Source organism: Eschscholzia californica, unplaced genomic scaffold (assembly GCF_041429995.1).
Source record: "Eschscholzia californica isolate CP2 unplaced genomic scaffold, dmEscCali1.0.p SCAF_2, whole genome shotgun sequence".
NCBI classification, from domain to species: Eukaryota; Viridiplantae; Streptophyta; class Magnoliopsida; order Ranunculales; family Papaveraceae; genus Eschscholzia; species Eschscholzia californica.
In genome coordinates, this window is record NW_028238309.1 from 17,931,974 (window position 1) to 17,954,454 (window position 22,481).

The following is a 22,481-nucleotide window of genomic DNA, read 5'->3' on the forward strand; positions in this document are numbered from 1 at the left end:
AAATCTCCTTAAATAAAAAAATGTGTACTCGAAGAATTATATGTAAACACTTGGCTTATTTTAGTGACAATTGGTCATGCATATTTCTTTGCTAGTATAACAACCAGTTTTTTTAGTGGTGCAACACCAGCACTGGGATTCCCCTGGACAACAATTACAAACAATGCATAGTGGCTGCATATTTTTATCATCTCCACTTTTTATATGTGATACTTGGGAAGCATCAACTACTTTCACATTCTCTTTGTTATATTTGCTGTCGGTAGAAACTATTTTACCTGATTCAGTAAAAAAGAATAAAGAATTAGTATCAGCTAATCAGCTAATATTTTCACGTCGACTCTCAATAAAGATCGCTAAATACATCGGTACTCCGAAAACAACAGAAAATGAATTTTTGTAATTCATATGTTTTAGTTTTGGATTTTTCTCTCGACCATTAAAACCAATTGCCTCAACAATAAAAAATTTCATAAATAAACTATTTTATTTGTAATAAAATTTTTAGGGGAATCTAAACTATGACTAATTGACCATCTCAAAATTTGACAAAGACTAGTTGTTAGTTTGTGGGACTCTGTAGACGTTTAAAGCGAGGATGATCCCTAATCCAAATGGATTTATGGATTATAAAATCATTTTAAGAACAATACAACAAAGCCGTATACCACTAAAAATCATTTGAAGAACAAATACAATTTCAACAAAAAAGAAATACAATTTCAACAAAAAAGAAATACAATTTAGCCTTATACCACTAAACTTTTTATTTTGTAAGTATGAAACATTTTTCACAAACAAGCTTAAAATTACTTACATTCATGAAGAGAGGGCAGATTTACCATGACAAGTAAAATTAGAAGAGCCAAACTAGAGACCACACATTTTGTTGTTGCCATCATCAAAAGAGAATTTAGTTGGAGGGAGAATCGCCTATCAAGTGATGATAATTGCTGATGTGCATGAGGTATTTATGACTCCTTTCGGCCATGGATATTTTCAGTAAATTAGAAAATCTGGAAAGATTTACTAAATCCATATATTGATGAGCATTACTAATTGATTAAAAAAAGTGACGGATTTTCATTACTTGTACAAAAGGAAACAAAAAGTATACTTAGCCCGCCTCCAGAGACTTCCATTTGAATCGCATGTGAGAAACCTTTGTTTCTCTCTTCACGTGACTAAACATGTGAGATGAGAGAGACTCTTGTTTCTCTCACATGCGGTTCAAGTGAAAGTCCCTAGAGATGGGTTGTGTAGACTTGTTGAAAAGGAAATCTTGGAGAAGACAAATTATCAAAATAACTTAAGATTACTTAGATTGAATAAAAGGGATGTAAATAGTTTACAATACTTAGATTAAAGATATGGTAGATTACAATACTTTTCTTAAGATTTGGACAAAATATTCTACACTTTGAGAATGTCCAAAGTTTTTCTTTTTTCTTGAAATTACGAGTTAAATCACGTCGCTCTTCTGGTTTAGGAATTTGTCCTAAATAAATAAGAAAGCCGTAAGTTACCCAAGTAATTATTAAAGATCTCATTATCATTTAATAATTACTTTTACGGTCTCTACCTATAAATATTAGGGTTATTTCTCAAATGGCCCCCAACTTTGTGACCAGCTTCCTGCCTGGCCCCCTAGATTAGCAAAAATACCCATATGGCTCCCTTTTCCGTTATCTTTAACTGTCCGTTACTCTCACTCCTCCACCTCATCTCCTCTCTCTGCCAAGTCACCTAAAATGCCACATCATCATCTTCTCTGACAGGGGTCGCCGGCCGGCCAAATTTCCGGCCGACGACCTTCAAACATAAAAAAAAAATTCTCTCTCCTCTCTCTCTCTAATTTTTTTTCTTTCCCCTCTCTCTCTAGATCTAGAGAGAGAGGAAGGATCCGTTCAAGGTCTGAACAGACCTTGAATGGATCTGTTCATGGTCGTTTAGACCTTGAACGAACTTGTTCAAGGTCTGGACAGACCTTGAACGGATCCTTCCTCTCCCTCTCTAGATCTAGAGAGAGGGGAAAGAAAAAAAAAAAAATTTAGAGAGAGAGAGAGAGAGGAGAGAGAATTTTTTTTTTATGTTTGAAGGTCGCCGACCGGAAATTTGGCCGGTCGGCGACCCCTGCCGAGAAAGATGATGATGTGGCGTTTTAGGTGACTTGGCATAGAGAGGAGATGAGGTGGAGGAGTGAGAGTAACGGACAGTTAAAGATAACGGAAAAAGGGGACCATATGGGTATTTTTGCTAATCTAGGGGGTCAGGCAGGAAGCTGGTCACAAAGTTGGGGGCCATTTTGGAAATAACCCTAAATATTAATACTAATATGCTCCCAAACATAAATTGATATTTTTTAAGGGGGATGGGTTGTAGGTCCAAAATCGCAGGGTCAATGGGTTTAGAGTCCAAAAATATTATTAAATAGAAAATAACTCCATTAGGAGTAATTTACATGTCTAACCTATCTTTCTCTACTACTACCTAACCTATCACAGGTTAAATATTACCGATATTAGAAGACACAAATAGTCTTTTCAGTTTCAAGAAAATAATTCCTCAATAAGAAGTTTTTATATCTACAAAAATTTGTCTTTTCAGTTTAAATGAATGTTTCCCTAATCTTTTGACCAAAAGAAAATCGATCATAACTCTTTCTTCTTTAGTTCACCGAAAGAAAACCAAGAGAAAATACATCTAAGATTTTTAGTCTTCACACGGAGAAAACCTAGAAAAACATGATGCTCAATGGATTAAATTTCTTCTTTTACCATATACTCATTTTTTTTCAACGATAGATTGTCGCATCGTGCATGGTTTTGTTGTTCTTATTCTTAAAGCTAGGGCATCAATCTTTTTCTTAAAAAAGATCCTTCAGATCTTGTCTCACTGTTTCCCTCCTATAATCTTGTTTTCTCCAAAATAATTGCATGAATAGTAATTATATGTTTTGCAAACTTTTTGTACATTCTTATAGCATTTTATTGATTCTGACAGCATATTTATGTATGGGCCAAAATACGTCACCAGGGACACCCCCAGAATTCCATGATTGATGGGCCTACGCGGTGACCAAGTCCATGAATTAGTGACCAATGGGTCCGACCCATTTATCTTGCAGTAACGTCAAAATACGGAAATACGTCCAGCTCTGGATAAAGAGGTCCATCCTCACCAGCAGGCATAAGTACGGGAGTGCACCCAGCTCTGGATAAAGAGGTCCGTCCTCACTCCATCAGCAGACCAAAATACGGATATATATCCAGTTCTGGATAAAAGAGGTCCGTCCTCTCCTCCTCAGCCGACCTCTCTTCGTATACCCATTAGGGAGGTGTTACCATCATTAAGATGACAATATTCCCAATATATCCGTTGGATGGGAGTTACGATATCGCCATTCATGGTAATAATTCTGTGCGTTACCATATACAAGGCAACAACTCATCACCAGGTGACGATTCACCAAAACAGACAGTTGACCACAAAACTCTATATATAGATCAACTGGTAGTCGACAAGGGATCCAATCCAACTACGGATAACAACATCCGACTTCCAAATTAACTCGTAATCAACTAACCACTTATTTTCTCTCTCATATCGATCATCCAAACCACTGGCACTCAACCATCATCTACTCAAGGAAGACGAACGATCATTCCCCCTCCCAACCATCATCTTCCATGGAAGACGAGTGACCATTCTCTCTCCAAATGATCACCTTCTTAAGGAAGACGAGTTATCCTTCTCTGCCCAAACGACCTGACAACCAAGGAAGGACGACCAGACGACCGTTCATTTCTCTCTCCACTCGACGACCAGAGAACTAAGGCAGGCATACACTTGGTTGTATCGCCTTTTCTCCCAACGACCGACTCGCTCAAGCAACATACTTAATTCCATAGCTCAAACTCTAGTTTATAATTCCTATTTATTATTTGCCAAGTTTACTAACTTGTTTACTAACTTGACCGTCGGAGTCCCCTTAGGCCGGCACCATCCCGGTGTCCCCTAAGATCTTACTGTCACGTATGTTATTGTCTCTTTTATCACAAGTTAAGCCCAAAAACGTCGTCAGTGCCCGTAAAGTTATTAACAAGTGGAGGTTCGACTTCCGGTCAACGACCCGGTCCAGCTGACTTCGTGACCCACGATTTCTTACCCTCACAATTTACGTTTTATAATTTTCTAACTTACCTAGAAAATCATGTACGTTTTGTAATTTTAAATAAACGAGTTTGTTTTTCAGTCCGCAACGCCCTCAAATTTCTTGTAGTACTTCTTTGATTTTGCATAAGTTCTGGAAATTTTTACCAACATTTTCTAAACTTGGACAAAAAATAACATATTTTACAAACATAACAGCGTTACTCTCAAAATGACTATATTGGCAGTAGAACAGTACATATTTTTCGTAAAGTTTTACATTTCGATTCTTTTTTACGTTTTCATATTTTATCATTCCATGAATCAAACACTTGTTTAAACACTAATATATTTTACAAATTCACAGACGAGATTGTGGTTGTATATATGTGATTTTGCACGTGGATGAACTTTTGGTCGAATATAACTATAAGCATTTTTCGTACAGGATGTTAGCGAAAGATTTATCAATACAACCGCAAAAGAAGAGGATTGAATTAACTTGGTGGTTACTGGATGAATTGAAGGATAAATGGCAAAAAAAATCTTTGAGTTATTAGTTCTTGTACTGGATAATGTTGTAATAGATTTCTCTTAATTTTAATTAAGGTTATTTCCCTAATAGCCCCCAACTTTGTGACCGGTTTCCTGCGTAGCCCCTTACTTTGTCAAAACTACCTAGATGACCCCCCTTTTCAGATTCCGTTATAACACCATTAACTAGTCATCACCTCTCTCTCATCCAACTCATCGCCTCTCTCTGCCACCTCATCATCTTCCCCGGCGACCTTCAAACATTAAAAAAAAATTTATTATAAAACTCTACTCTCTCTCTCTAAAAAAAAAAATTAAACCCTCCCCTCTCTAGATCCGGTGAACCAATAAAATGCTAAAAAAAATATTGAAAGGACACCCATCTCCATTGTAGCCAACAGTCACCCAGTATCGATAATTCTTTATAAATCTTTAGCTTTTTTTCTTACTGATAGAGTAATGACCGTGAGCATCTCGGAAGACTTGAATCGCACCATCACACTATTGACCGACGTGGACGAACATCGGACCCCATGCATCTGTATTAGTTATTTTCCATTTAATTTAACAATCATTAGAATTTGCATTACTGAAATCCAGTCAATGATTGAATAACTGTTCATAAAAATGTAAAAACATTGTGTAATAAGAATAAAGAAAATTCCAGAAAAATGTTTCAAATGTTTTCTCATAATTTAAGTAATACAGGATAATCAAGAAAATGCTATAGAAATGTTAAAATTTTGGGTAACATAATGTAAGTCAGTCAGAAAATATATGATATATTATTATGTTGTTGTTACGTCGATTCATCACCTAAGTTGTTTTAAAACCTAAGAAGTATTTTTGAGTGGAAGCATATAATTGTGTTTTTAAAATCAATAAAATGCTAGATTTTTTTTTTTAAATTTTGTTATATCTAAGAATGTTGTTACAATCAATAAGATGCTAGATAAATAATCAAACTTTAATTCACATACTTTAACTAATTCAGAATATATGTTACGCATATTATGCTAATAGAATCAATAAAACGTTATAAAAATACTGAAAAGGCCAGCAAAATACATATCTGTTTATATTATGTTTTTTTTATGAAAAGAAGACTGCAATGATCGTAAATTCAACCTTTTTTCTTACGGAAAAAAGTGATAAAATGTGTTACATTTAAGTATGTTGTTTAAATAAATGTTATCAGAAGATTCAAAGTATAATCAATATATATAATTTTGATAATGATTTTCAAGACAAAATATTTTGTAGAGATAAAATTATTGTAAGAACAAAAAGAGATAGAGCGAGAGAGAGAGAGAGAGAGAGAGAGAGAGAGGAAAATCTCATTTTTATGACAAGGAAGACCTATTTGGTATGTTGGTCTTGGCAACTATAAACTTTGGGAATATATATTGAGAATAAAATTTGACTATAAATTTTTTCTCTTAAAATTTATTGAAAGAATATATTTATTAACTCAACCACAAGATTTGATTTACTATAGGTTAAAATATATTTAAAAAGGTTAAAATATATTAAAAAATGACAATAATGGGAGAAAATAAATGGCTTGAAGCGTGGGGCCCACAAAAAATAACACTTGTGGACTTATTTTCCAGTTCATTTTTATTTTGGTCTTATAGTGTTTATTGATTTAGGAGTGCGATATATGGCTAATTACTCCCCTTATTTTTGGACTTTAGACTCAAAGATTCATTTTTGTATTGTGTATTATTTATAAATTGATTAGACCACTTTAATGACCCTTAATTGTAATAACTTATGTTAAATAATCAATACATATTAGTCCACATTAATCATTAGTATTAAAAGTACCGATAATCTCCCACTTGGACTTTACGTGTTTCCTGAATTATATAATACGGGAACCTAAGTGTGTAAAAAAAATGCGATTTCACGATTTCAAATATCACATATAATCCGGTTCATTAATCACAATAATAAAAGATCAAAACGGCTTTGTCGTATTTATTAACGGTTAAACCTTCAAGTCTCGTGATACTGATGTAATCAACAATATGGATCAAGTGTGGATGTGTAGCGTGGAAATTTCATGTCATCGAATCTAAACACGCTTATCTCTAACTAATCCAGTGACTCCACAAAGTTCAACTTTCTCGTAATGGTGTCTTTCATAGAAAGTTGATATGCTTATGTTCAGAGGATTAAAAAAATAAATATACAAGTGAAACTATGAAAGAACAATCATGTCCAGAGAGCAAAAGCAAAAGGATCCAACAAAATAAGACAACAACACTTTCACTAATCACTCGGGTCATAGAATCCCCATATAAACCACATACTCAAGGAACTTTATGCAGTAAACCTTTAGTGAGCGGGCCCACCACATCGGAATATGTGTCGATTTGCTCAATTGACACTAGAAGACTCTGAACTTTATCCTTTACCACAAGGTACTTGATGACAAAGCAGTTCGACCTCGAAAATAAACATGTATAGATCATGAGTATAGTGATTGAAAACTACAAACTTTGATGTAGACTTTCCAATAAAATTGTTCATCAATCCATGTGAAACAACCTTAGAGATTCACAAAATACTGAAAATAGATCTTCGTATGAAGGAATATCAAATCATAAGAATTTTTCTTTATTCAGTCCGTCTTCTTTGATGAACTTTCCAATATATGGATAAAATCCGAAAAACAACAATATTACGAAAACAATAAAAACCTATTGTTACGTCTCCACATCAAAGTGAAATATAGTACCAATTGGGCTAAGTTTTGACTTCCACAGTTTCTCACCTTCCATTGATTCAACTTCCCGAACAACTTTCTTTAGCTCAATTTTGGAACAACTTGTTCAGAAACAAATCCCTCATCGTGTAAACTGATATCAGGAGACTTATCCGTGAACAGAATAACGTCATATTTTGCTTCATAAAAAATATTATTTGAATTATCTATGCTCAGAATTCGTGGTTATTCAACATTGTCTAGAGAAGCTCCTTTTACTTTTTCGTATTAAAGCGAGGTTTTTCTTCCCTCGGAAATTCAGAATTTCTGTAGTCCTCCTCTCAAGCTTCAACTTTTAAGTTCAAGTTGTATACGTATAAAATAGTCCATATTGTAACTAACCCCACCTTTTCTCTCAAACTATATCTCAAGCTAAATTTTAATCCGTTCAGAAATCGATATATTAGAACATTATCAGGTTCTGTAATGTTTCCCATATTGTTTCTTTGAGTGATTGAGTCAACTTTAAGAACTCCTCGTAATATTCACCCACTGAACGCAAGCCTTGTCTACAGTTCTGGTATATCCTGAACAAGTGTTGTTGATCTTCAGGAGCTAAGAACCTCTCCCTCGGGTTCTCTTTCATAGACGACCAACTCTAGATTGATACCTTTCATTTTCTCATCCTTAGACGTTTTAATCTATTCTACCAATCCATGGCATACCCCTTAAGTCTACAAGCAATGATTTCAACTATCTACCAATTTAGAATAATAGCCGACCTATTGACTTGTCGTTCTATCTTATCTAGCCAATCAAATAACTCTTCTCGATGCCTTCATTTTGTACTCATCATAATCTCTATGCGGGTGCACTTGAATCGAAAATTGTTATCATTGTAATATTTCTGCATGTTGATTGATAATAAAATTGGTAATGTAAAAAATAATTATTTTTTTAAACCAACTATAGATGCATGTTTGGCAAATCCATTGATGTGTTGTAAAGTGATATTCGCATAGATGATATCGAAACAGGCAAATCCGCGGTCTTCAATTAATTCTTCCATTACTCTCCTCATTAATCCCTTCATTATATGTTATTATAGGTTAAACTCAAAGCATCTTCATTTTCTTAGTTCATCCTTATTCAATCTGCATTGGTAAGTTGATTTGCCTTTGATATACTCCTCGAAAGTGATATTGGTTTTCTAATGTTTTTATTACAATTGAATGAGGAGAGAAAAGTATAGAAAAATGAGGGTTCCTTCTTTAGAATTTATATTTAGTCTTATTTTATTAAATGGAACAGTAAAATGAGTTTCACATGTGAATACAGGTTGCTTGATATATTCACTCGAAGCATCCAACAAGTTATGTACCAAAAAAAATGGTATGCTTGTACTCTTGATTCAATTATATGAATTCCTACTTTTTTGGAATAAACATAGGTATTATTGAATTTTTCAATACATTATATCCCTACCCTTGAAGTTAAATTTGTCGCAATTCAGTATGGAACTAGAGCAATTTCGGGTTTCCTTAGTGAAGACCATGTCAAAATTTAATGGCATATTTGAACTTTGTTTTTTTGTTGAAAACCATACTGTTGGCAACCTAAAGCCAAAAAGCTGCAAATATAACATGGTAAAGAAGTGACTTGTTAAGAACCCTATTTTTTTCATTTGGGTTCAACCAGAAAGAAGAAGAAAAAGGGATGGGTGAAATTGGTATGGGAGGAACGGATCCTTAACATCACAAAGGTCAACACACTTATGTTCCTGTAACTTAGAAAGGCTATTGGTAGGTGGGCAGTGGTGTATCCACTACTTACCTTCAAGAGGAGCTAAAAAATTCCTACGTCCACCCTGAAATTAGAACTATACAAACATAAGCAAATAATAAACTAGTAGTTTCAGGATATTTGTAGGACATCATCAATGAAATCAATAAGGCAATTGGCAATGTCGCGGTCATTAACAAAGAATGCGAAACTGTAGTTTCACGTCACAATGAAATGATTTTGGAATTTTTAATAGGTTAGGAAGTGAGACAATATACTAGCTATCTTTCTTTTGGTTGGAAAAGCTTGTGTATGTGCTGGATTTTAACTAAACTAGGGTATATCCCGTGCCCTAGGGCACGGTCACTTAGAGCAACTCCAATGTGTGGGGGGTTGGGATTCCCAAATTCAAAAAATATAAATTGTTTTAAATTTGTTTTTCCAATCATTTCTCGTGTCCGCACACATACATTACACACGTACATAATTTAGATTTGGGAGCTCCTGTTAGGAGTCCGACATTGGAATTGAAAAAAGCGCGGGGCCCCTAAAAATCAAGGGCTCCCAAAATTGGGTGCCCGAGCCCCACATTGGACTTGCCCTTATATCAATCAAATGTTACAAAATTTATTTTATATTTTACTCAGAGAGGGAGATTTTTGTTAGTTACTATTTGTTGGTATTATTTTTTTGTTCTTTTCTCTTAAATTAGTTATTGTTTTATTGAGAGAGAGAGAGAGATTTTAATTTCTTTCTTTAACCCTTGAAATTTATTTTGTTTCTTTTTTTTCTTAAATTAGTTATTTTATTTCTAAGAAGGAAAGAATTATTGTTTTTTTAAATAGGTAACTTTATTTCTACGAAGGATTATATTATAAATTTTCAGAAGGGCTTCTAGACAATATGCATAATTAAATAAGGATGTTTGTCCCAGTCATCGTTTCCCTTCTGTTTTATATAATAGATGGTCTGTGAGCGTTCCTAATAGCATTGATTTATTTGTTTTTTTCCAATTGATGCTCAACCAAAGAAAATATGCTCCAAATTGACCTATGTACCATTGATGAAACACATGGTTTCAAGGGAAGGGTGAACCCTTTATTTTGTTATTAAAAGTTTGACATTAGAATGGTGAGGATGAGTTGTTCTTGTGACTTGTGAGGATAACCACACATGGATAAAGTAAAGTCTCCTGACCAAGAATAAAATGTTTAGGGCATTTTCAATCATTGCTAAACCTAATTTGTTTTTATAAAAATCCTTCGACAGATATCTTTACACGATTTTGGGCTCAAACTCACATGAATCAGATATATTTTAACAACAAACCAATGCTTAAGTAGTTTCATTTCAAATATCATAATTTATCGGTATACAATGAAGTGCAGGATTCTGCGAGACGTCTTCATAGGTTCATACCACACGGTATTTGACTGTAATAATAAAGGATTGGATTCGCAGAAGCAGTACAAATGATTCCGCAGAAGCAGTACAAATGATTCCGCAGAACTTGTCCCTTCCCATCTTTCTTAACTTGGCCTAAAATGGTTAATGCAATTATTTCAATCTGGTTACGCTTTTAAACCGGTTGGCCTTTTAAGTATAGTAGTCGTTATTGTTGAAAATGGTGATGAGGAGTAAAGTTATTTAGTTTGAAGCTTGAGGTGGCCTTAACAAGCTCTTGGTGTCAACTATTATGTGAGGTGTCAAACAACATGAAACACCTATTGTAAATGAGACATCTCACCTTGGTGATAAGTCTCCTACCATTTGAAGTGGCCATCTATCAAGAAGACACCATGAGCTTGTGAGACACCTCATTTGTTGAGGTGTCCACACCATGTTTCTCCCCCAATACTATAAAAGGAGATGAAGAACTTCAATTCAAAATCATCCCATTCTCATCCCATCCATTCCATCTTCATAAACAAGCCAAGAAGAGAAAGTGAGTTAGTATTAGATTGAGTATAGTTTCTCCTGGATACTTGTCTTTCCTTTTGTAAGAGAGAGTTGATAGCATTTCTCCTATAATAAGAGAGAGGTTGTTCATAATTGTTATCTCCTTATTTAGAGAGAAATTTTAATTAATTCATCTCTAAGTGTAAATCTATCTACAAAGTTGCTCATCTTCGTGGTGTTTGACATTCGACTTTAGTTGCAAATCGAGTGTCTAAGACTCACAACCTTTCTAACAGTGGTATAGAGCCAGGTTCTTGTCGTTCAGTTAGTGGAAGAAGACACTGAAATAATGGCGGAAAAGTACGATATAGAAAAGTTCGATGGGAATAATTTCTCATTGTGAAAAATGAAGATGAAGGCAATTTTGAGAAAAGATAATTGTCTGGCGGCAATTGAAGATAAGCTGGCTGATATGCTTGATGAGGCTAAGTCGAACGAGATAGATGGAAATGTTATTGCAAATCTACACCTAGCACTAACCGATGGAGAATTATCAAGTGTAGCTGAGAAGACGTCAGCAAAAGAAATATGGGATACTTTAACAAAGTTGTACGAGACCAAATCACTACACAACAAAATCTTCTTGAAGAGGAGACTCTACACTCTTAGACTGATGGAGTCGACAATGGTAACAAACCACATCAACACCCTCAATCCTCTATTATCTCAACTTACATCAATGGGGCATAACATAGACAAAGTTAAACGTGGGAAAATTCTACTTCAAAGTCTACTTATTCATATGATCAACTCATCATCAATATTACCACCAATATAGAAGTTATTTCCTTTGATGATATTGTTGTTGCGGTTCTGGAAGAAGAAAATAGATGCAAGAACAAAGAAGATAGACAAGAAAGCTCACAACATGTTGAAGCTTTGACGATGATGGAGGACGATTAATGGAACGTTGCTCAAGTGGGAGTCAGAAGCAAAGTAGATCAAAATCAAGGAGTAAGAAGAATTTGAAGTGTCACTATTGTGGAAAGAAAGGGCATTACAAAAGGGAGTGTTGAATTCTAAGTTGTCAAACGCTCAGGGTTGTGTAGCAGGTACCTCGGATGAAGGCGAAATTTTATACAGCGAGGCTACAACAGTTCTTGAAGGCAGAAGAAATTTTGCTGAAGTTTGGCTAATGGATTCAGGAGCCACCTGGCATATGACCCCTCAGAGAGAATGGTTCCATCAATACGAACCCACCTCTGGAGGATCTGTGTACATGGGAGATGATCATATTGTGGAGATTGCTGGTATTGGGAGCATCAAACTGAAGACGTATGATGGTACTGTTCGCATTATCCAGGAGGTACGACATGTTAAAGGTCTGAAGAAAAATCTATTGTCTTTAGGACAATTAGATAGTCTCGGGTGTAAAACCCATATTGAAGATGGGAAAACGAAGGTGGGCAATGGTGCGCTTCTGATCATGAAAGCGGAAAAGATAGCTGTTAGTATGTACATGCTTCAAGGAGAAACATAACAAGAGGGAGAAGTTTCAGTTGCATCAACAAGTTCGATAGAAGAGTCAACAAATCTTTGGCACCAAAAACTCGGTCACATGTCGGAAAGGTATGAAGATTCTCGTCGAAGAAAACCTTCTTCAGGGACTCAAAAAGGTTTCCTTACCATTTTGTGGGCATTGTGTTACTAGTAAGCATCACAGATTGAAGTTCAGGAGTTCAAATGCTAGAAGCAAGACTACCTTAGAACTTGTTCACTTTGATGTATGGTAATCACCGGTTATATCCCTAGGAGGTGCAAGATACTTTGTATCATTTATTGATGATTACTCCAGAAGATGATGGGTGTTTCCAATAAAGAGGAAGGCAGATGTATTTCTAGTTTTCAAAAAATTTCAAAGCGCAAATAGAGCTTGAATCTCAGAAGAAGATCAAATGTCTAAGGTCAGACAATGGAGGAGAATATACTGGTATTGAGTTTGATACTTTTTGTCAAGGAGAAGGCATCAAAAGGCAGTTCACATTGGCGTACTCTCCACAACAAAATGGAGTTACAGAGCGGATGAACAGAACCTTGTTGGAAAGAACAAGAGCAATGTTGAGAGCTGCGGGAATGGCCAAATCTTTGTGGGCGGAAGCAATCAAGACCGCGTGTTATGAGATCAATCGGTCGCCATCAACTGCAATTGATCTAAAGACGCCAACGCAAATGTGGACAGGTAAACCAGCTGATTATTCCCGCTTACATATGTTTGAAAGTCTGGTGTATGTAATGTACAACACCCAAGAAACATCAAAGCTAGATTCGAAATCTAGAAGATGGATTTTCTTAGGGTATGCTGATGGTGTGAAGGGGTACCGCCTGTGGGATACTACTACGCACAAGGTGATAATCAGCAGGGACGTGATATTTATAAAAGAAAAAGTACGTGCAATTGATAGCACTTCAAAGGAGAAACCAGAGGCTAGTACAATTCATGTTAGAAATGAACAAGAAGATCAAGATTCTTCTGAAGCGGAACGAGAGCACGAAGAACAAGAAGAAGCCGAGACTAAAACTCCACTAATTCGACAGTCAAATCAGAAGCGAAAAGAGCCAGCTTGGCACTCAAATTATTTTATGGAAGGGAATATTGCATATTGTCTGCTTATAGAAGACGAAGAACCTTCAACTTATCATGAGGCTATAAAAGGTCAAGAAGCTTCTCTATAGATGGCGACAATGCAAGAAGAAATAGAAGCTCTCTATAAAAATAATACATGAGATCTTGTTCATCTACCACATGGAAGGAAAGTTATCGAAAACAAATGGGTCTTCAAGATCAAACGAGATAGCAATGATCAAGTGGAGCGCTATCGTGCTAGATTAGTAATGAAAGGGTTCGCTCAGAAAGAAGGTATCGACTTCAACGAGATATTCTCACTTATTGTACGACTTACAACAGTTCGGGTAGCCCTGGCGATGTGTGTTACATATGACTTGTACTTTGAGCAGTTAAATGTGAAAACTGCGTTTCTTCATGGAGAACTTGATGAAAAAATTTATATGCTCCAACCAGAAGGTTTTGAAGAAAAAGAGAACTTGGTTTGTAGGTTGAACAAATCTCTATACGATCTCAAACAGGCGCCGAGATGTCGGTATAAGAGATTTGATTCCTTCATTACGAGCCTAGGATACAACAAACTTAATGCAGATCTTCGTACTTACAACAAGAGATTTGATGATGTTGATTTCATAGTTTTGCTGTTGTATGTTGACGACATGTTGGTTGTAGGCCCCAACAAAGATCGTATTGAAAATTTGAAGACTCAAATGGCTAGGGAGTTTGAAATGAAGGACTTGGGACTAGCAAACAAGATTCTAGGGATCCAAATTCACCGAGACAGAAGTAATAGGAAGATTTGGCTTTCTCAAGAAAACTACTTGAAGAAAATCTTGCGACGCTTCAATATGGAAGATAGTAAGTCAATCTTTACCCCTCTTCCTATTAATTTCAAGTTATCTTCTAGTATGAGCCCTAGCAGTGAAGGAGAGAAGATGGTGATGTCTTGAATACCGTATGCATCAACAGTGGGTTGCCTAATGTTTGTTATGGTATGTACAAGACCAGACATTGCACAAGCAGTGCGAGCGGTTAGTCGGTACATGGCAAATCCTGGTAGAGAGCATTAGAATACGGCGAAGAGGATCCTGAGATATCTCAAGGGTACCTCAAATGTTGCATTATGTTATGGAGGACCAGACTTTCTTGTTAGAGGCCGATTCGGATTATGCAGGTGATCTTGATAAAAGTAAATCCACCACAGGGTATGTCTTTACTCTTGCTAGAGGAGCAGTAAGTTGGGTTTCGAAACTGCAGTGTATCGTGGCTACTTCTACGACGGAGGCAGAATACGTGGCAGCTACACAATCTAGCAAAGAGGCAATCTGGTTGCAAATGTTATTGGAAGATCTTCGTCACAAACAAGAGAAGGTAACTTTGTTTTGTGATAGTCAGAGCGCTTTGCACTTGGCAAAGAATTCAACATTTCACTCGAGGAAGAAACACATACGAGTTCAATATCACTTTGTTCGTGAGAAGGTGGAATAAGGAAGCATTAGTATGGAGAAAATTCATACAAAATAGAACCTAGCAGACATATTGACAAAGCCAGTAGACAACAACAAGTTTATATGGTGTCAATCCTCCATCGGCCTAGCAAAAAACGTAAGCAACATAGAGCAAAGTAGATAGGATGAAGAAGTTACAAACAAAAGTAACTTTAAGTGGGAGAATGTTGAAAATGGTGATGAGGAGTAAAGTTATTTAGTTTGAAGCTTGAGGTGGCATTAACAAGATCTTGGTGTCAACTACTATATGAGGTGTCAAACAGCATGAAACACTTATTGTGAATGAGACATCTCACCTTGGTGATAAGTCTCCTACCATTTGAAGTGGCCATCTATCAAGAAGACACCATGAGCTTGTGAGACACCTCATTTGTTGAGGTGTCCACACCATGTTTCTCCTCCAACATTATAAAAGGAGATGAAGAACTTCAATTCAAAATCATTCCATTTCATCTTCATAAACAAGCCAAGAAGAGAAAGTGAGTTAGTATTAGAGAGAGAGAGTATAGTTTCTTCTAAATATTTTTCTTTCCTTTTGTAAGAGAGAGAGTTGATAGCATTTCTCCTAGAATAAGAGAGAGATTGTTCATAATTGTTATCTCCTTATTTAGAGAGAAGAAGTTGTATTTAATTCATCTCTAAGTGTAGATCTATCTACAAAGTCAGGCCCGTGGATGGGCCAGTGCGGGCAGGGCGCCCGCACTGGGCTTCCCACCACGAGGGGCCCATTTCATAAAAAACAGACTGAAGTACACGTGCATATAGGTAGCAAGTATTAAATAAACATAATACCTCTACCAGATCGGATGGTAGGCCTTGTATGCGTCCATGCAAGTGCCCGAGGTTTGAATCACACTATCTTCATATCTCATTTTTCTTTTTTTGGTTTAGTAAATAGAGTACAATTGTAAGTAAAACTTTATTTCTGTTCAATAACACTTATTCCTAGCTATTTTGTTATGTTGGATGCATTCTTTGAACTTTTGAAGTGCTTTGAAAATAGAAATCTAAACAATATGTAAATATATATGCAAAAATCATTATACAAAAGACATCATATTCAACAAAAATTACTTACATTTTAACCATACGTTGTAAAAGAATGATTTCTTTCAATCATTTTAAGCTAGTCATGCTCGCTAAAAGTCTCCGTTCTGCTCCTGGTCATGTTTGATAAGTAGCAAACTGAACCATCTATACGATATTATTAAGATTCAAACGTTTCATGAAAGTTTAATATTTCATTAGAATAAAGCAAAAATTTTGTTCAAGTTATTGTGGATACTAAGACTAGATTTTCTTATAAAATTAAATTTTAAAGTGGAAAAACTTTCATACGACTATTTTTTTTTTCAAAATACATTTGGACTCATCTATACTATTACTAGCAGATTATCTTGCATTTTGTTCAGTTCGCTTCTAATTTTTTATTGTAAGAGAGGCCCACAAAAAAATTTCGCACAGGGCCCCCAAATTCTCAGCCACGGCCCTGTACAAAGTTGCTTATCTTCGTGGTGCTTGATATTCGGCTTTAGTTGCAAATCGATTGTCTAAGACTCACAACCTTTCTAACAGTTATACATGTAATAATATGTTTAGTTACACAGTGATAAAAAGATTCCCATGGTTAAAAGATTTCTTTCATTGGTGTAACTTGTAAGTTCAGTTTTATAAGGTCAATAATATGTTCTTCATCTCTGTCGTTCACAATTTGGAAGTGGTATGTTCTTCATCTCTGTCGTTCACAATTTGGAAGTGGTTTCTTACTTGCACGAAGCAAAGCTTCTATTTTAAACAATATAAACACCACTTAAATGTAAATATACCATAGAATCTCAATCTAAAATGCCATTTGTTTTCTATTCAAATCTAAATCTGGAAACATAATTAGTTTTATGTATAATTTTAGTTGTTTTGTATGCTTTTATCTTAAAACTTTGAAACAAGTATTTGAATCCATTGCATGTATTTCAGCTTATAAAACCGATAAAGAAGAGTTGTTTTAAAGTCTGAATTTATTTAGGAGGTAAACATATGCAACTACTCAAATGGTATGGACGAATCTATTGCTTCATCCAAATGTGTAAAACACTTTAGCCGCACTTAAAAGACGAGTACTCTATTGTTTGGTCTTTTTCGATGAATTTTCCAATCTATGGATAAAATCTGAAAAACAACAATATTTGTACCGGACTGGGTTACGCGAGGGCTTCCCCAACTCCCTATCCGTGTAAATTACAAATAGGTTGGTTCAGATTTTAGATTCGGACTTAGGTAAGACAAACAACACCTAACATGACTTTTGGCCCAGTAAAAAAGAATTTTTACCCTCCACATATATGTTTGAATTGGCACCATATACTTGTTCTCTCCTCACTTTCCTCTACCCTTCATGTAGTTATAACATTTTATAGATTTATTTAAATGACTATATATATAAGACTTTCTTCTCATGTAGCTCTAATGTTCAGAGGCACGGGCAATACCCTATTATATACATGTGTTTATTTGAGAAACGAACTCTTCAAGGTTGTTAAGTTAGGATAAAAGGTTTATAAAATGAACTAAAATTTGAGTACAGTTTTAAATTTCTAGATCTCAGATTAGAGCTAACATGAAAGTGAATGGTAATACTAATACAATATTAATGTCATAAAATTAGCTTTATGTAAGTATTTCATTTACAGTATGCAACCAACTTGTGTAATCTATTGTTTTTTATTACTTACAAAAAGAAAATCCAATCGATAACAATGGGCACCTTTATGTCTCCCTCCTTACAGTACAAACACTATAAAACTTGTCGAACACCAAACCTTGCAAATAGCTCACGGGTTTTCGCTGATATAATAGCGAATCGAACTCAACTATATTGAAAATGACAGCATTGCCTGTATACAACATATCTCAGTCTCAGCTATACCACACAATCAAATCATTAACTATAAAAACTAGTAAGGAGTTCAAAAAATAGGTGTAGAAATACTTCGACGAATTAAAACTAAGAAACAGAATATATAACACATAATGTGTATAGAAATTACCTCAGCAAGCGAAGCTAGTGATGGTTCATGTCGAGGTTGTGGATGACTTATCTTAGCTTTTATACTTATTATTTCAGACTGTACCATATCGAGCTTCTCGCTTATCTCCTTCAATAACCTTAATTCGTCGTTCCGTTTGTCAAAAGCATCATGATTGTATAACTTTCTTTGACCCTCTAGTTGTTCCATTCGTTTATTGAGTTGTTGAACCTCAGCTTGAGCGTGAGCTAAACCAATTTCCGGGTCTATGCCACCTGAATTACGACGAACGATGGAAGTATTTTCTCTTGGCTTAGAAGATTTGCTCTTTGGAATTGGACAAATAATCGCTTTATTTACTGGCTCGATTTCTTGTTTGAATTGGTAATCTGAAGTTTCTTTTGAAATCGAAGCTGTTCTAGTCTCTTCTTTCAAGATCAATCTCTTTTCTTCTTTCGTATTTGACTTGCGTATTTTATGAACTTTCAGATTTTGTGGTACTTCAAATACATCATGAACACCAACTGAATCGGGTAGATATCGATTATCTTCAGTTTCATGGTACAAAACAGAACCGTCATCAAGGGACTGTGAAGAAAAGGCTCTACTTTCAGAATTGAAATAGTCTTTATTCACTAATGGTTCTAAAGAACAAGACCTTGATCTAGTCTCTAAGCTTGCAGAGTAGACGGAAATAGTAGATCGGTGGCCTTGATTTTGTGATAAATCATTGATTCGTTCGTCTAAATGTTTGATTTGCTCCCAATACGTATTAATCTCCTCTGTTCGAATCTCAACTTCTTGGTGTCCATCCTTTTTGTTCAGATACAAGTCTTCTAGAGGAATTTGAGATTCTTCTATTTCGATATTAGCCTTATAAGAAGAAGAATCAATAAATGTATTTGTAGGAAGAGATTTATTCCTTCTTACAGATTCAAGATGAAATTCCGAATCCCCACCAAATCGAACTTCATTTTGTTGCAAATATCGATGTTCTCCGAATCTCATTTCTGCAATAACTAAATCACTAAATCCCATACTCAACATTTTGTATCTATAAGCCTTAACTTGAAATTCAAGACCAGCAATCTCCATTTCTTTATGATACATAAGCTCTTTAACAAACAACAACGATCGCTCGATATGGTGCATTTTCTCTTCTGCCATTCTCTTATACTGAGTTGCTTCCATTTTCTCAGCGGCCTTTTCTTCTTGTAGACGTAAAATCATCGATAAAGCTTCACTAGCTGCCGAAGACGAAGCTTCTCTCTCCTCTTCTAACTCATTATAAAGCTTTTGAAGAAGTTTTTGTTGAGAAAGAAGGGTTTCTCTTAGCGAAACGATCTCACTTTGATCCGAACTACTTGAACAAACACTACTACTTTCGGCCATCGAAATTCAAAGAATTCTTGACCTAATGTTTTATCTGATTAAAACCCTATTCATGAAATCAATTAGGTATTAGAAAGTTACAAGTAAACACAAAAAGAACAAACCATTTATCTTTGAAATCAGAAAAAAGAAATCATATATAATTCCCAAGTTAAATGAACCTAGCTAAAACATTATTGATCCTCTATAAAACAATAATTAGGGAAAAGAAAAGATTACCTGATAGTGCTTTAGCCGACGATAATATCCTGAATTATACTGAGATTAACCCTTTTAGAACAAGACTTAGAAGTTTCTTCTGGTCCAGAGAATGAGAAGCAAAAAAAAAAAACCCAAACTTTAAGCGGAAGCAAATTTGAGATCAATATCAAAACAAAGATATTTCAACAAATACAATATCACAAAAAGAGAAAGGTTAATTAATGACAATTAAAGCATTTAAATGACAACCCACTTTTCAATTTTATATAAAAAGAAGAAAAAATTCTACTTGATTAAAGAGAAAAAGTATAAATGGAATTCCAAATAAACAATTTTTTCCTAAAATATGAATAAAGATAAGAACAAATAAACCAAATTCTTCCAAACAAATCAAAACCCAAAATTCACTATGGGTTTTGATTCTGTTTTGGATTAGGAATCTAGTTAATTATCTTCTTAATTTGAAACCAAAAAGAAAAACAAAAAAAATATAAGGGGTTAAAAACAAGAACAAAAACACTCTGTTTCTTATCAACACAAATTTCGAGGAATGATCTATAGGGTTAAAAATGGATATTGATGAGGTCGCTTTTTTTGGGTTCCCATGTTTCACGACTTGTTTTTAGGTATTCATGTAATCCGTTAAATTGATCTTATGCTTTTAATTTTTAAAAAGTCGTTACTTTGTAATAATATCTTAAACGGCTATAACGTTTACTTTTTCTTTTCTTTACTATTAGTTCAGCTGTCCAGGTGTGGTGCTAAAACCGGGCAAGGGCTTTTATTTGACACGTGTCAGTACTTTATTGGTGGAATGAGGAATTATTTTGTCGGTTGAAATAATGAAAGAACAATTAAATGATATCATGGGACAGGAAGAGGTTCAAGTTGACTTGGCTATTCAATCTGCATAATCTCACTACTAGCTAATGAAAGCATTTTATATACCATAATAATACATAATCCTTATGCAAAAACAAAAATTAATAAATAGTCATTACAAGGGGTGCTTCTTCCCGTCAAAAGCGTTAATCGACAACGCCAAACACATGTAACATTCTTCGATAGGGGTGCTTTTTAGTTTCTATAGGCGCCCCATTTCTTTTTAGCCTGGCTCTATATAGGTGCTCTTCGTTGATCTCGGTCTAACCAGTCTAAGGCTCATGGCAGAAGCTGTCTGAGGACATTCAGACGGGCTTAATTCGTGTTGCTCAAATCCAACACGAATTTGACCCGGTCGTAGTACCTTCGGGCAGCCCAAATCTATAGAGACGCTAATAGTCAGGGCGGGCAAGAGTGAAAGAGGTCTAGAAACTCATTATATGTCTGCACAAATGCATGCCATTTGCCCCAAAAGAATTGTGCTTAGGTTCTTTATGTGGAATTTACATGGCTTCGAAAAATGATCCTACGTCCCTTCAAACCTTCCACAAATTTCAACAAAATGATCACTAAGCTTTCTCTATTATGATCATGAAAGAAATCCGGGTTGTTGTTGGTTCAATAATAGGTTCTTTTCATTTACAAATCATATGAAGCGACAAAATTAAGCAAGAAATTAAGAAGAAGATGACGAGCTAATCAAATTAAACCTCTTTTTTAAAACAATCAGACATCTCATGTAGTATTGAACCATTGTCTATCAAGAAACAACGATCTTACCTTTCGTTAGAACTCCGTGACGCAATAGTCTTAGGAAGTAGATGAGCTCGTTAAGTAGAACAAATTTGTTCCTGAGTGGATCTGATTTATATGCCTTTGAACTCTTTGAGTAGTTAAGACTTCCCCGATGCTAAGTGAATGAGCAAAATAGAGATGAAATGGGGTATTTAAAGGAATTGAAGTGGGTAATCCGAGAGTATACATCAAGTCGTAAGTTTTTTTTATTTTTAACTAGTCAATGTTCAATTACCTTTTTAATTGAACGCGCTACAATAACTTGGTTAAAAAAGAAATAACTTAAGTGTACAGGCAGGGCAATTTTTCCACTTCCAAATTTGTACGTTTTCTAACTCTTTGACTATATATTTCTTTATTATCAACTTCATTAGTTCAACAAAAAAAAAATCAACTGCATTGAGCAAATGCACATGAAATGGGGGATAGAAATTTAAGTGGGGTTTGTATGTTAATTCATGACAAGAAAATAAAAGAATAATACACTCTTAACAAGTCAATTAACAATTACCCTCTGTAATAATTAAGTTCAAAAAGTGTATATTCTTGTTTTATGTCCTAAATCGGGAATATACACGACGTCAATTATTTGGAAAATGAAAAATGATATAAAGTCTTAGGCTATATATAAAAAGTCATATGTTTGGAAAGTGGAAAATTATCTCGCAAAGGAAAGGGAAAATCTAAGCAGATTTGGTAGGGAATTTCAAATCCACCATTAGGGTTGATTTAATTTATCAACTTTCTTTTGATTTATACCTTAAATAAAGAAGATGACTTATACCTTAAATAAAGAAGAAATTCCGGTCATTGATCAAATCTGTCTCGCTTTCCCTTTGCTCTATCACTACCATTGAAAATTTCTTTGTGAAACTTACTTATATTTCTTCCCACTCTTAGACTATTTAAGTCTGTTGGGTCAACGCCATTTGAATGAGCAAATTAGGTAGTAAAAATTTTCCATTTTTAACAAGTCA

At 35.0% G+C, this 22,481-nt stretch overlaps 1 protein-coding gene across 1 annotated transcript; it reads right to left on the reverse strand.

The window, feature by feature from the left end:
* Positions 1 to 17,845: 17,845 nt before the first annotated feature.
* On the reverse strand, positions 17,846 to 20,529 carry LOC147556625 (uncharacterized). The gene is made up of 3 exons (XM_086657545.1): positions 19,846 to 20,529; positions 18,256 to 19,672; positions 17,846 to 18,102 (listed from the first exon to the last, which is right to left on the reverse strand). Exons 2-3 carry the CDS (start codon positions 19,624 to 19,626, stop codon positions 18,079 to 18,081), a joined length of 1,395 nt encoding a protein of 464 aa, XP_086513671.1. The 5' UTR covers positions 19,627 to 19,672; positions 19,846 to 20,529; the 3' UTR covers positions 17,846 to 18,078.
* Positions 20,530 to 22,481: the final 1,952 nt, after the last annotated feature.

Coding starts and splice junctions, on each gene's coding strand:
- LOC147556625 (XM_086657545.1), bottom strand. CDS start 19,626: ATGGCCGAAAGTAGTAGTGTTTGTTCAAGTAGTTCGGATCAAAGTGAG. Junction 18,103..18,255: donor CACTAGCTTCGCTTGCTGAG/GTAATTTCTATA, acceptor TGTTGTATACAG/GCAATGCTGTCATTTTCAAT.